The sequence below is a fragment of the Salmo trutta genome, chromosome 32 (assembly GCF_901001165.1).
Source record: "Salmo trutta chromosome 32, fSalTru1.1, whole genome shotgun sequence".
Taxonomy (NCBI): domain Eukaryota; kingdom Metazoa; phylum Chordata; class Actinopteri; order Salmoniformes; family Salmonidae; genus Salmo; species Salmo trutta.
Genome location: NC_042988.1, coordinates 19,431,880 through 19,446,049, shown reverse-complemented (window position 1 = coordinate 19,446,049; position 14,170 = coordinate 19,431,880). Strand labels below are relative to the sequence as shown.

Here is a 14,170-nt window from a genome sequence, read left to right as displayed (position 1 = left end):
GTCAGGAATTGTGAAAAACGGAGTTTAATTGTATTTGGCTAAGGAGTATGTAAACTTCTGACTTCGACTGTAGATGTTTTTCTCCCACTGTCTTGACCGGACCCCAGCCTCACAGTTTACAATTCATTTGAATATGTCATATGTTTGATAAAATGTGTTTCTTTGATAATTATTTTAAAGAATATGCATTAAATCATTCAGAATGCGTGTCGGTCGATGATACAGTATTGTTCCGAGTCTACGTTGACACTAGTTGAACAACTAACTAGTTCACAGCACGTGTCCTCCAGAACCCGTTTTTCGCGCGCAATTTTCGAGGTGGCCAGACAGTTCTGACGAAAACTTTTATGACACAGTGCAACTGAATAATATATTTTTTTGGTAAGTAGCCAGCAACAGTATTTTGTTGTTTCCAATGGAGTTTCGCTAAATGTTCTTAATATTTTGGTTACCACCACATGATTTACCCTTGACAAAACTCGAGACTGGATACCTATTTGGTTTTGTCATGATCAGATCAGTCTGAGGGGTTAGCTTTATGCCTAGCTAGGCTAGCTGGCCAGCATAGCCCAATGTAACGTTAAAGTAGTTGAGTCAGAGAAGGTTAGAGAAAGTGGTTTGGCTGAGTTGTTACAGAATTATCAAACTTCCATACAGGTTGCATTTATTTTTCCTATGCAACATTTTGCTCATAGAAAATGTCCCAGCTCTTCTTTGGAAAGCCAGCACCTACCTTTCAGTCTACACCAAAACCTTGTCATCATCATCCCTCATCACCCAAGGTAAATGAAGGAAAATATGAGACTGTCCAGCTCAACTCTGAATGACTGAGATCTTGCACCTTTGAATCCTTTGCTACTTATGTTTGACAACTGTACACGTTGTCAATGTATTTTAGAGGGATCAGAAAATGTTATGGTTTGATTGACATTTCTCCCTGTATCCTTAGGACCCTGAACAAGGACATGGGCCAGACCAGGACATCCCTGATGAGACATTTTCGTTTGTGACACTGGACGAAAGCCATGGACAGCAAAGGTATGGATTTACTGGGTTTAAAGTATTATTCATTATGTGTTCTGTTAAGTATTTAACGTTTTTTTTATGAAAGTGAGGACTCCGGCATCGACATTTCAAACATCTCCAATAGACATGATGTACACAACAGTACTTCCAGCGAGCTCCCAGGTGAGGAGAGTACGACTGTTCTCAGTTCAACGATAGAGGAGATAGGGAAGAAGGCCCAGGATCTGATAGAGCGAATCAACCAGAGCCGAGCCATGGACCAGGAAATCATGACCACCTTCGAGAACAAGTTAATGAATAAGGTATCACTGTCCTACTGTTGAGTGAAAAGCACATGGTGACATTTTTTTGTAGTTAAAAAGAATGCATTGAGATTACGAGTCTAGCCTAATGTAAATGTGAAGGAGTGACTGTGACTAGTGCGCGTGTGGGTTCCTCCCCAGGTGAGTGAGGTGTGCCAGCAGGTGAAGGAGCAGATGTTCAGCAGCTATGAGGAGCATGGCCGTGGGATGGAGGCCAATCTGCAGGAGCTGTCTGAGGTACTGGAGAGGAGTAGTCAGCTCAGTATGGAGCTACAGGGAGCCAGTCAGACCTTATCAGCCATCAACAACAGCCTGCAGCAGACAGCTGAGAACTGACATCTACTCAGCCATTAATTTATTTTAACTGCCTTAACTGATTTCTGGAAGGTCTGGAATAATTAAAGCAATGCCTTGTTTGTTTGACTGTGGTATATGTCAAATAGAACATAAAACAGTGGTTGTAAACTAAGGTGTTGGAAGAAGCTTTTGTTTATAAAATGATTTATTACATAACTAGTGTGGATATTTTTGTTCATACCTATGACCAAATAGCATTAGAGATCATATTTAATGGGCCAGAATATACATTTAACATGCTGTCATAAAGAGCAGAGAACTTCATAAAAAGTTTTTCTATCAAAAGACGTTAAATAAAAATAATTACTATAGTAAGTGCATATTAAGCGCCAAATAAAGTAACAGGATTGATTACTTTTTAAAGCAGCCATAAAATCCCTTGTGACGGGGGAATGGAAGCTTCACCCAACAAATTAAATTGTTAAAACATTTCTAGCCTATCTATCCATGGGTAACTGGGTTGACGTGTTATTCTCGACCCACTCAGTTTTCCCATCACAAAACACCAGAAAAATGGCCAAAAAGAGTAGAACCTGCTTTTACACTATGATTTGACGATTAGATGTTCAATGTTTAGAAAAAAATATATATAAAACGAGTTCAGTTCACATAAGTGTTGACCTTAAAATGACGTACAGATATAAATTAATCACATAAAATAAATATTTGCGATTGACCTTGTCAAAGCAACAAAATAACGACAGCTTCACAACGATGGTGAAAACTTTTGAGGTTAAGTGCATTAAAATCTTCCAGAAGTCAGAGTGCACAGAGGGGCATGTCAACATACAAAATGTAGGCAATTTAGCAAGTCTTTATTCATAATAGAAATCTGATTTATTGAATACTCCATGTGGTCTATATTAAAGGGCACTTCATTTAATGTAACATGCTTTTAAAATTCAATAGTGGTGCACAATTTCTATATCAAAATACACTTCATGGAATACCCCCCCATCTTTTTTGATTCACTTTATAAAACACTCCATGTTGCTTCAAATAGGAACATTCAAAACACTACCATGAAATGGATAAGTAATCCAAAAATCCCAACCACCCTGGATTAAATGGACCACCTGTTGATGACAATTACATTTATAAACAAGAGACTAATTTAGCATTAGATAGTGAGCATTACTACAACACTATTAATTTGCCAGCAAAAGGAAATTGCACCGACCATGAAAGGACTGCAATAAGAGTTATTTGTGAAAAGCTTGAATTAACCTTTGACATTGCAATTCAAACCATGCATAACATTTACACCTGTTGAGTTCTGAGGAGGGCAAACTTAAAGTGCAAACAGCATTCATTGTCCTGTACCCCCAAATACAAATCTCAGATCTGCCTAAATGGTAAGTCACAAATACAACTATTCAATTACAAAAAAAAGCAATGGCATGATTACTTAAACTGCTTTGATTTATTTACTTAATTTAACTTCAATTGATTTAACTTTGTTTTTTTCAACTCTAACAGTAAATGCAGTATCAATTATTTGGCACTCAATTACCAATAACTGGTCATTAGTACCATCACAGTTCTAAAAACTCAGGACATGCGTATGGATCGTGACCTCATTTTAAAATGTTTGTCCAACAACCATTTTACTACAAATGTTGTGAGGAAACAAGTGATTCATTCGGAACCATTTTAACTTCCACCGTATAGTAAACTATTTCAAACACATTGTAGACAGAAATTGTCCAAACAAACCAGTAAGTACTAGGGTTTTATGACAGAGTAGAAAAATAGCTTTGTTTTTCAAGTTTAAATAATTACACTCATGAATTGTCCAAGAAATCGACGATAGACTTGCCTTTAAAACCCAACCTGGTTTCCCGGACAAAGACTAAGCCTAGTCCTGGTCTAAAAAGCTATTTCAATCGAGATTCTCCATTGAGCATGCTTTTTAGTCCAGGACCAAGCTTAATCTGTGTCCAGAAAACCAGACCATATTCTACAAACTCAAGAGAGGAAACATTAGCATTGGTGTTACTGTAGAAGACAAGCCATCAAAGCGGTGTATAACTACTTGTCCTTCGTTTAAGGAACAGATTGACTTGAGGTTTCTGTTAGTGGTCTGTTTGAGCACTAGCAGCAGGCAGTTAGTTATTAACAGTGAAAGACTGCAGTCCAGTGATGGCTTTGCCCAGAATCAGGGCATGGATGTCATGGGTACCTGGAAGACAAAGAAAACAATATAAGGAACCATGTGGAACAGTTAAACAGTGCTGATGCTGAAGTTGAGCAAATATATAAGGAGACACAGTTTTTTTCTCTCCTTTGAAAATATCATAAATGACATATTACTGACCTCTACTGGTGAGGAAATATACCATTATAAAAAAAAGTTTTGCTTCCACATCCATATCCTCTTAGACCTGGTTATGGCCTTCTTTCTCCTCACCTTCGTATGTGTTGACGGCCTCCAGGTTCATAACATGGCGGATGATGTGGTACTCGTCAGAGATGCCGTTTCCTCCCAGCATGTCTCTGGCCTGCCGGGCGATGTCCAGGGACTTCCCACAGCTGTTCCTCTTTAGCATAGAGATCATCTCAGGGGCTGCCCTGAGGGAGGAGAAGAAGACATATGAGATAAGTCTCCTCAGGTTCTATTCACTCTGAAACAACCAGAAATTGTACTTCCCCTATAGTGTGTAGTTATTTGTTAAAATGTGGTGTCACACTACAAGACGATTATGTCACATTTCCAGTTCCCTCTTACTTTTTGGCGTCGATGAGTCTCCCCAGCTGTAGACAGGCCTGCAGACCAATGGTGATTTCTGTCAACATGTCAGCCATCTTTTTCTGCATCAGCTGGTTTCTGGCCAGGGGTACTCCAAACTGGATTCTGAGATTAACAAATATCATGAGTAGCAGAACATCTTCAGTTCACTCAGAAAAGCTGAGAAAACAAAATAAGATTCAAGAGCTACAGACTTTTGCTCAGTCCTGCTCATCCAATACAACATCTCATACCAATAGTAGCCGCAGAATCCTCACCTGTCTAGTGTGTACTGACGAGCCGCGTGGAAGCAGAACTCTGCAGCACCTAGTGAACCCCAGGCGATGCCATACCGGGCATTGTTCAGGCAACCAAAGGGACCCTAGAGCCAAAGAGAACAGACAAAACATTTATACCAACAAGATTAAACAACATTATAAGAAAGTCTGGCCATCCACATAAAAGTCAGTACATGACAGTGGTATCCTGGCCTCTACTCACCCCCAGGCCAGAGACTTTGGGCAGCAGGTTCTCCTCAGGAACCTCCACCTCGTCCATGATGATCATGCCAGTGGCAGACGCCCTAAGGGAGAACTTGCCCTCGATCTTGGGTGTGGTGAAGCCCTTCATACCGCGCTCCAGGATGAAGCCACACACCTTCCCATCGTCACACTTGGCCCAGACCACAGCAATGTCCGCCACAGGGGAGTTGGTGATCCTGACGAAGGTGAAGGAGATGAGGAAAGGCATTGTAATTTAGGGAGGAGCTATTTTATCAGTATGCTACAGAGTGAGCCTGGTTTCTAGGGCTATATGAGGACAGTTTTACAAGACGTGATGGTAGAATTGAACAGAACCATGTACTCAATGTCAAACTAAGCATTTGGTTGAAGTTGTTGAAGCTGCATTTCCCCAGAGGAAACAGCATTACATCAAATATATAAAACATGAACTACAGGCCCAGGTTACCAATTAACATGTATTTATTCAGTGTTAAGTTTACACAATGTGAGGGCCAATGCACTCAATGGTTAAGTATACAACCACAAAGTCCAGTTCAGTCACTGCTGACGTCTCTCAGTTCAGAATCATAACACACTGTGAAACCTGAGTAAAGAGGAACTGAGGGGGAACCTAATATTCATGCACCTAGCATTAATATATTTGTGAACAGCACCACCCTGTGGACTAGTATACAGAGTGAAATGTTGTTTACAATTTAGATAAGAGCCAAACAACTTGATCTTGGGTTTATTAATTTGAAATAAAAAATCTGTAATGAATACAAAAACTCTAATGACAATTTCTGTATAATAGAAAGCACATATTCCTATTCTTCAGAATTTTTGGAAGTAGCCTATTCTTGATGCTTCATGAATAGATAGCCTTTTCAATCAGTAGAGGAATGCATTCCAAGGTGTTGAGACAAAGGAAGCTTTCAATGTTTGTGGTCTGTAGGTGTTTGTTCTGTTATATGATCCATTGGCTATTTATAGGAAGCAATTCCAAAGTTCTTTGCACTGAGTACATCACAAAACAGTGAGTACATCACATCTAAACATCAAGGTTCTCCTAATGCCTGCTATCCAGCTACACACATCTCTGTCCAGTCAGTCCTGAAGTCCTCATGCTCATGGGGTGATGAACTGTTTCCGTCACTATGTAGTAGGGCTGAGAATTGCAAGGGACCTCCCACTACGCTATTATCACGATACTTAGGTGACGATACTATATGTATTGCAATTCTCATGTATTGTGATTCAATACTGCGATTTTATTGCAATGTTATGTTCCAAACATATTGCTCACTATATGTCTGCTGTAGAGAGAAGAGAAAGCATGAGAGAATTCATTTTGATCAGTCAGGTAATAAAAGTGCTGAAGACATGTTGGCTTACTATTTAAAAAGATGGAGAACAGTGGAGAAAATAAGATGAAAATTAATATATATATATATATATATATATATATATATATATATATATATATATATATATATATAAAAATAATCATCAAAAATAATATTGCGACATGTAACTGTATCGATTTTTTCCCCTAGCACTACTATGTAGTGAAGTACAGTCTCCCAGTCCTACTCACCAGGTCTTGGAGCCAGTTAGAGTGAAGGTGCGGCTGGAGGGGTTGAACTTAGCCCGGGTCTCCATGCCACTGGGGTCACTGCCGTGGTTGGGCTCAGTCAACCCAAAACAGCCCAGGATCTCTCCACGAGCTGGGAGGTAGAGGACACATTACAGGACAAACACACCCAGATACAAACAGGATTGTGCATCATTTAAGATGAGGCTTAAGGGATGTGGATGTCCCCTCCTCCTTACCCAGCCTGGGCAGCCACTTCTCCTTCTGCTCTTCGGTACCGTACGCATAGATAGGGTGCATGACCAAGGAGGACTGCACACTCATGACAGAGCGGTAGCCGCTGTCCACCCTCTCCACTTCCCTCGCGATCAAACCGTAGGCCACATAACTCGTCCCAGCACAGCCATAGCCTGGTCAAAGTGTGGAGGGAGAGAGGTCACATTATAAGCAATAACCTCCAAAACAAGCAGTAGGCCTACATTAAAAGGGAATTAAGTGAATCTACAATCAATTATCTAATTTACATTATCTATATTTGAATGCTTCTGGCATGACACATATAGTTGATTCTGAAAAACAAATAGCCTTTAACATTTTGTGATCAAAATGACCAAAGTTCATTTCACAGAAAACAAAATTCCTCTTTGAATGCTTACAGAGAATGATATAACCCCCAGGGGGCTTACAGGTACATTAACCATTTCAAATTCTAAGTTTATAAAACATGTACCAGTAGGCTGTCACTCAAATTAAAATAAGAAAACTGTAAGAAATAGAGTTTAAGTGATAAAAAAAAAAAAAACAGCCAACCATGTTTCCCACCCATTCCCATCCCGCTCACCAGTTTACAGAGTCAAGTATATTTGTCCAAGCCTCAATTGTTCCTTGAGTAGCACCATTCATTCTCGCTGTCGATAATTATAACTTCTAACAGTAACTGTATCCACTGGCGAACTTGGAGAGAGTGAGGTGATTGCCATCTAAGAGCCAGCAATCATCTCTGATTGATTGAGAGAGTCAGGGAGCGATCATCATTAGGGAACATAATATATGCCAAACATTGAATATTTACATTCATGCACATCGTACTTGTACCTTTGCCCCAGAAGCATTTAACTGCAGGGCACTCCCCCAGCATATGGAGTTGGGGCCAATTTCATCATAAAACATTTTCTTGGTGTTAAATACAGTCTGTGAACAAACTTAAAATGTATAAATTGATGGCTTGGATTACAGGATGACTTATTTTTCCATATTCTGTTCCAGTTAAAGGGTTGTTCAGATTCAACAAGATCTGTGAACCAAACATTTTAATAGCTAGCTCAGAATGAGCTTTGTTTTTTTGTTTATATATTATAGAGATTACAGGTCGACCGATTATGATTTTTCAATGCCGATACCGATTATTGGAGGACCAAAAAAAGCCGATACTGATTAAATCGGACGATATATTTGCAATAATGGCAATTACAACAATACTGAATGAACCCTTTTATTTTAAATAATGAAACATGTTCAATTTGGTTTAAATAATGCAAAAACACAGCGTTAGAGAATAAAGTAAAAGTGCAATATATGCCATGTAAAAAAGCTAACGTTTCAAATCAAATTTATTTGTCACATACACAAGGGTAGCAGATGTTAATGCGAGTGTAGCGAAATGCTTGTGCTTCTAGTTCCGATCATGCAGTAATATCTAACAAGTAATCTAACAATTTCACAACAATTACCTTATACACACAAGTGTAAAGGAATGAATAAGAATATGTACATAAAAACATATGAATGAGCGATGGCCGAACAGCATGGGCAAGATGCAGTAGATGGTATAGAGTATAGTATATACATATGAGATGAGTAATGTTGGGTATGTAAACATTATATAAAGTGGCATTGTTTAAAGTGGCTAGTGATACATTTCTTCATTATTAAAAGAGTAGAGATGAGTCAGTATGTTGGCAGCAGCCACTCAATGTTAGTGATGGCTGTTTAACAGTCTGATGGCCTTGAGATAGCTGTTTTTCAGTCTCTCGGTCCCCGCTTTGATGCACCTGTACTGACCTCGCCTTCTGGATGATAGCGGGGTGAACAGGCAGTGGCTCGGGTGGTTGTTGTCCTTGATGATCTTTTTGGCCTTCCTGTGACATCGGGTGGTGTAGGTGTCCTGGAGGGCAGGTAGTTTGCCCCCGGTGATGCATTGTGCAGACCTCACTACCCTCTGGAGAGCCTTACGGTTGTGGGTGGAGCAGTTGCCGTACCAGGCAGTGATACAGCCCGACAGGATGCTCTCGATTGTGCATCTGTAAAAGTTTGTGAGTGTTTTTGGTGACAAGCCAAATTTCTTCAGCCTCCTGAAGTTGAAGAGGCGCTGCTGCGCCTTCTTCACCACGCTGTCTGTGTGGGTGGACCATTTCAGTTTGTCCGTGATGTGTACGCCGAGGAACTTAAAACGTTACACTTGCACTACTGTCCCGTTGATGTGGATAGGGGGGTGCTCCCTCTGCTGTTTCCTGAAGTCCACGATCATCTCCTTTGTTTTGTTGACATTGAGTGTGAGGTTATTTTCCTGACACCACACTCTGAGGGCCCTCACCTCCTCCCTGTAGGCCGTCTCGTCGTTGTTGGTAATCAAGCCTACCACTGTAGTGTCGTCTGCAAACTTGATTGAGTTGGAGACGTACATGGCCACGCAGTCATGGGTGAACAGGGAGTACAGGAGAGAGCTGAGAACGCACCCTTGTGGGGCCCCAGTGTTGAGGATCAGCGGGGTGGAGATGTTGTTACCGGCCCTCACCACCTGGGGGTAGGTAACAACATCTCCACCCCGCTGATCCTCAACACTTAAGTTCCTTGCTCAGAAAATATGAAAGCTGGTGGTTCAATATTCCCAGTTCTTCAATATTCCCAGTTAAGTTTAAGGTTGTAGTCATTATAGGAATTATGACACGTCAACTATTTCTCTCTATACCATTTGTATTTCATATACCTTTTTGACTATTGGATGTTCTTATAGGCACTTTAGTATTGCCAGCCTAATCCTGGGAGTTGATAGGCTTGAAGTCATAAACGGCGCTGTGTTTCAAGCATTGCTAAGAGCTGCTCGCAAACGCAGTAAAGTGCTGTTTGAATGAATGCTTACGAGCCTGCTGCTGCCTACCACCACTCAGTCAGACTGCTCTATCAAATCATAGACTTAATTATAATAAACACACAGAAATACGAGCCTTTGGTCATTAATATGGTCAAATCCGGGAACTATAATTTCAAAAATAAAACTTATTATTTCAGAACTATTCCGTATTTTGCCGAACTGGTGGCAACCCCAAGTCTAAATATTGCTGTTACATTGCACAACCTTCAATGTTATGTCATAATTATGTAAAATTCTGGCAAATTAATTACGGTCTTTGTTAGGAAGAAACACAGTTTGCAACGAGCCAGGCGGCCCAAACTGTTGCATATACCCTGACTCTGCTTGCAATGAACGCAAGAGAAGTGACACAATTTCCCTAGTTAATATTGCCTGCTAACATGCATTTATTTCAACTAAATATGCAGGTTTAAAAAAAATATACTTCTGTGTATTTATTTTAAGAAAGGCATTGATGTTTATGGTTAGGTACATTTGTGCAACGAATGTGCTTTTTTCACAAATGCGCTTTTGTTAAATCATCACCCGTTTAGCGAAGTTGAATTAGGCTGTGATTCAATGATAAATTAACAGGCACCACATTGATTATATGCAACGCAGGACAAGCTAGTTAACCTAGTAATATCAACCATGTGTAGTTAACTAGTGATTATGTGAAGATTGTTTTTTTAAAAGATAAGTTTAATGCTAGCTAGCAACTTAACTTGGCTCATTGCAGCCACATGGTCCGTTTGACGCTGCACTCGCATAACAGGTGGTCAGCCTGCCACACAGTTTCCTCATGATTGCAATTTAATCGGCGTCCAAAAAGACAGATTACCAATTGTTATGAAAACTTGAAACCGGCCCTAATTAAATCGGCCATGCCGATTAATCGGTCGAGCTCAGCTCTAATGGAGATCAGTCCGTTCGAGAGCCCAGATAATTTATTTATAAATCCCATCATTGGATGGTTCGGTAGTTGGGTTTCCCAAGGGAGTCCATAGGCCAGCATAGCTGATCTAAATTGTAAATATAGAAAAAATGATTTACCTGGTAATGTGTTTGTATTTCAAATCTTGGAATGTTCTCAAACCATTACTGTCCATGATATCGGCAAGGCCACCCTCCAGATCGCAAAGGTATTGACTCACCCTTAATGGTTGGGCCCAGGACACCCAGCTCCCCCATCTCTGACACAATGTCTCGATGGAACACTAAGACAAAACAGGCAGCATGTTATGTTGACATGGTTTGCATAACTGACGAAATTCATAATATTGACATTCCATCTTAAAGGGCAAAACTGATCCTTAAGGGTTCCTTCAGAGGTTATTGGCATAAATAGCTCAATGGGCTCTGCATGGGTGATGGTGTGTCTCAAAAGTCAGACCCACCTTCGTTTCTGTTGGCCATCAGAATGCGGGGCATGAGTTTGTCCTGACAGTAATCACGGAATGAGTCTCGGATCATGATCTCTTCCTCAGTCAGCTGACCCTCCAGCTCCAGGCCATCCCGCCAGTTAAACTGAACCTTGGCTGGTGGTTCAGTAGAGAAGGATCGTAGAGCAGAGAAGCACAACTGAATAGTCATCAGACCCCAAAAATAATAGAAGGGCAATATATGTATGATTGATATGAAAGGAGTTGATAGACATACGTGCTTTAGCCTTCTTCTCACTAGCTTTCTCTGCATCTGTGGAAAGGACACAGATTGAGTACTTCCCCTGACAAATAGAGGCATGATGATTGTAAGAATGGCTTTGTAAAACTGCTACCATTGTGTTCTCATGATGGCAAGGTCATTATTAAGTAATATTATACCCTTTTGTGCAGGCGCTGCTGATCCCTGAGATCTTGACGCTGAAATGATGGCACATCTCTGGGGGTTGACCAGCAGACGGCACACAACGCTTCTCAGTGCCATGATGGGTAGCTAGATTTCTATGAGAGAAAAACGTTTTAGAAGAAAATTATCCATAAAACAATACAACAAACTCAAATAGTTGTCATTTCAATGACATAATGGGTTATAACTTTTAACAATCATGTAATTTGAGAGCAGGTGGAGAACGCAACTAGCAAATTGAACTCATGTAGCTGCATAGGATAGTTTGAGGACAAATAAGTCGTGATTAGTTTCAAGAATGTTGAAAAAGAGATATGGTGGTTGGAAGACAAGTTGTTACACAACATTAACACTAGCTAGTAGCTATCCCAACTATTTATACAGTTGCTAGCTAGCTAACGTAAAGTAGCTAGCTAGATAAATGTCGATCTGCAGGCAACTAAAACTTGGCAGCTATTAACACACCTAACTGTGTGTGTCGGCCACGTTAGTTGAGGTTAAAATGTTAGTTGTGATAGCTAAAAGAGCTAGCTATTTAGCAAACTGCATGCAGATAAATTAATAATATTAGTTAGTTTACGTTATCAAGATGTAAAAGCATAGTATCGAGTTTATTTACTTGACCTAACCACAAACTTACTGTTTCATGAATGCCCCAAATATGTTGGCTAACTTCAATACATAGACTGACCTGTAATTGACAGTGCTGGAGATCCGTGACCCAGGCCTCCGTAGTCCTTTCCAAATTGACAAGTTAGAGGAGGACAAACTTTAACACAGGCACCTGCGTAACGTAGGTCAGGAATGGTTAGGTTCTGTCGCCATTTTGAGTGTGGCAAATTGACGTTGATCCACATTTAGTATGATAAAAGAACATATTAATCAGAGCTATGTATGTATGTCTGGAACCAAATGTAAATGATAGTGGGAAGTAAATTACTATATTACTATAAAAACAAATATATGTTTTTTTTGTGCAAAAGCATTGTTCGTTTTTTTCTTCTCTTTTCACCACTCCCTATTACTGCTTTCTTGCGTAGTTTTTGACTAAGCTCTGATTGGTTTATTGGCGGGGGCGTGCCGATTCAAGGCGTAGCAATGAGAGGGTTCTGTTCATGCATTGACCACATTCATGTTCAGAACTATTTTCAGAACGTAGTGGTGGAAACGTACCCAATTGTCATACTTGAGTAAAATATACCTTAATAGAAAATGACTGAAGTAAAAGGGAGAGTCACCTAGTAAAATACAACTTGAGTAAAAGTGTAAAAATATTTGGTTTTAAATATACTTATGTATTTTTGATTTATTTTATTTAACCTTTATTTAACTAGGCAAGCCAGTTAAGAACAAATTCTTATTTACAATGACCGCCTACACCGGCCAAACCCGGACGACGCTGGGCCAATTGTGCGCCGCCCTATGTATGGATTAAAAAGTACATTATATTCTTTAAGAATGTAAAGTAAAAGTAAAAGTAGTCAAAAATATAAATAGTAACGTAAAGTACAGATACTACTTAAGTAGTACTTTAAAGTACTTTACATCACTGCATATGGACCTGTCAAGCTGATAAAAACGATTGTAATTTATCATTCCATACATTAACTTGACTATGACTTGGAATGTTTTTCCTGTAGATAACAATTAAACATTGAGTCACTAGAGTCGGAGTACTTTCGCAACCACTTTCATGACTATGCCCTTCTCTCTGGATCATAAAAGGAGGATCCTTTTCATATTATTCTAAGATGTTGGGCCCGACTTTACCAGTAGAGTGCAGCACATTGGCATTTGTGTAATGAGCTCAATGTAACATGCACTAATATAATAGAATATAATAGAGCTATAATACTCTACAAAGCTCATTGAAGGTTTGTTTCTGATTGTTGTTAATTAAATGTGCAAAGAGATGTTGATTCCAGACATGCAACTCCCCATCCCACATTTAGAAAAAGGTCAATAACTAAATGAGAATGAAATATATTAATAATTGGGAAAAAAGCACTTCAATCCTGTGTGACACTTGGCAGAAGCAGTGTGCTGTTGAAAGGCCCTAAGGAATCCTGCAGTGAGATGCCCATTTAGGTAAGACCTTCAAGGAACCAGCTATGCTGAGACAGAAACAAACTGACATGGTGTATAGTCACCGGGTGTTATGCTGAATTATCTTAACTTTTTTTTACCAGGACAGTCACACATTTTGAACAATAGCCACGTTGATATGGTGCCAATATGATGCCTTCCAGTGTAATGAAAATGTAATTGTTTGCCAGTCATCTGAGTTGGATAGATAGGCACCAATTCCCGCATTCTTCTTTCTTTTGGAAATACTATTTTAACTTGACTGCACGTCCAACACAGTTCTTACATATTTATTGTGTAGCTCAATTAATCTGATAAATTAGAAAACAAATTACTGAGAAAGTAGGTTTAACCTGTATCGTACTCCTAGTCCCTTTTCACAGCGGTTCTTCCACTCCAGTCCTGACATAGATGATTTAGTATTTTAGGTAATCTTGCAGCTTCTCTTCTTGACACACTGTATCATACTGTATAAAAACATGTCCCTGTGCTCTGCATATGAAGATACATAGATGGCTATACTGTCTGCATGTGGTATGGTCACATTGACGTACCGTTATAATAGCAGTGTCATCGTGCTCACACCCACGTCCAGTG

The 14,170-nt window shown here is 39.7% G+C and overlaps 2 protein-coding genes across 3 annotated transcripts; one reads left to right on the top strand and one right to left on the bottom strand.

Moving 5' to 3' along the window:
- The first annotated feature begins 33 nt into the window (after positions 1-33).
- Positions 34-1,838, top strand: LOC115170570 (synaptonemal complex central element protein 2). Of its 2 annotated transcripts, none has more exons than XM_029726836.1 (5): positions 34-381; positions 696-782; positions 950-1,038; positions 1,151-1,328; positions 1,470-1,838. In XM_029726836.1, exons 2-5 carry the CDS (start codon positions 699-701, stop codon positions 1,662-1,664), a joined length of 546 nt encoding a protein of 181 aa, XP_029582696.1. In that variant the 5' UTR covers positions 34-381; positions 696-698; the 3' UTR covers positions 1,665-1,838. The 2 variants fall into 2 exon arrangements, with proteins under 2 accessions (XP_029582696.1, XP_029582695.1); XM_029726835.1 differs by having other exon boundaries at positions 35-381; positions 1,112-1,328.
- A 710-nt stretch (positions 1,839-2,548) lies between these two features.
- On the bottom strand, positions 2,549-14,070 carry LOC115170550 (glutaryl-CoA dehydrogenase, mitochondrial). The gene is made up of 13 exons (XM_029726796.1): positions 13,927-14,070; positions 12,180-12,272; positions 11,464-11,583; positions 11,300-11,335; positions 11,038-11,178; positions 10,795-10,857; positions 6,750-6,920; positions 6,514-6,643; positions 4,915-5,131; positions 4,692-4,795; positions 4,414-4,539; positions 4,096-4,256; positions 2,549-3,867 (listed from the first exon to the last, which is right to left on the bottom strand). Exons 3-13 carry the CDS (start codon positions 11,564-11,566, stop codon positions 3,794-3,796), a joined length of 1,326 nt encoding a protein of 441 aa, XP_029582656.1. The 5' UTR covers positions 11,567-11,583; positions 12,180-12,272; positions 13,927-14,070; the 3' UTR covers positions 2,549-3,793.
- Positions 14,071-14,170: the final 100 nt, after the last annotated feature.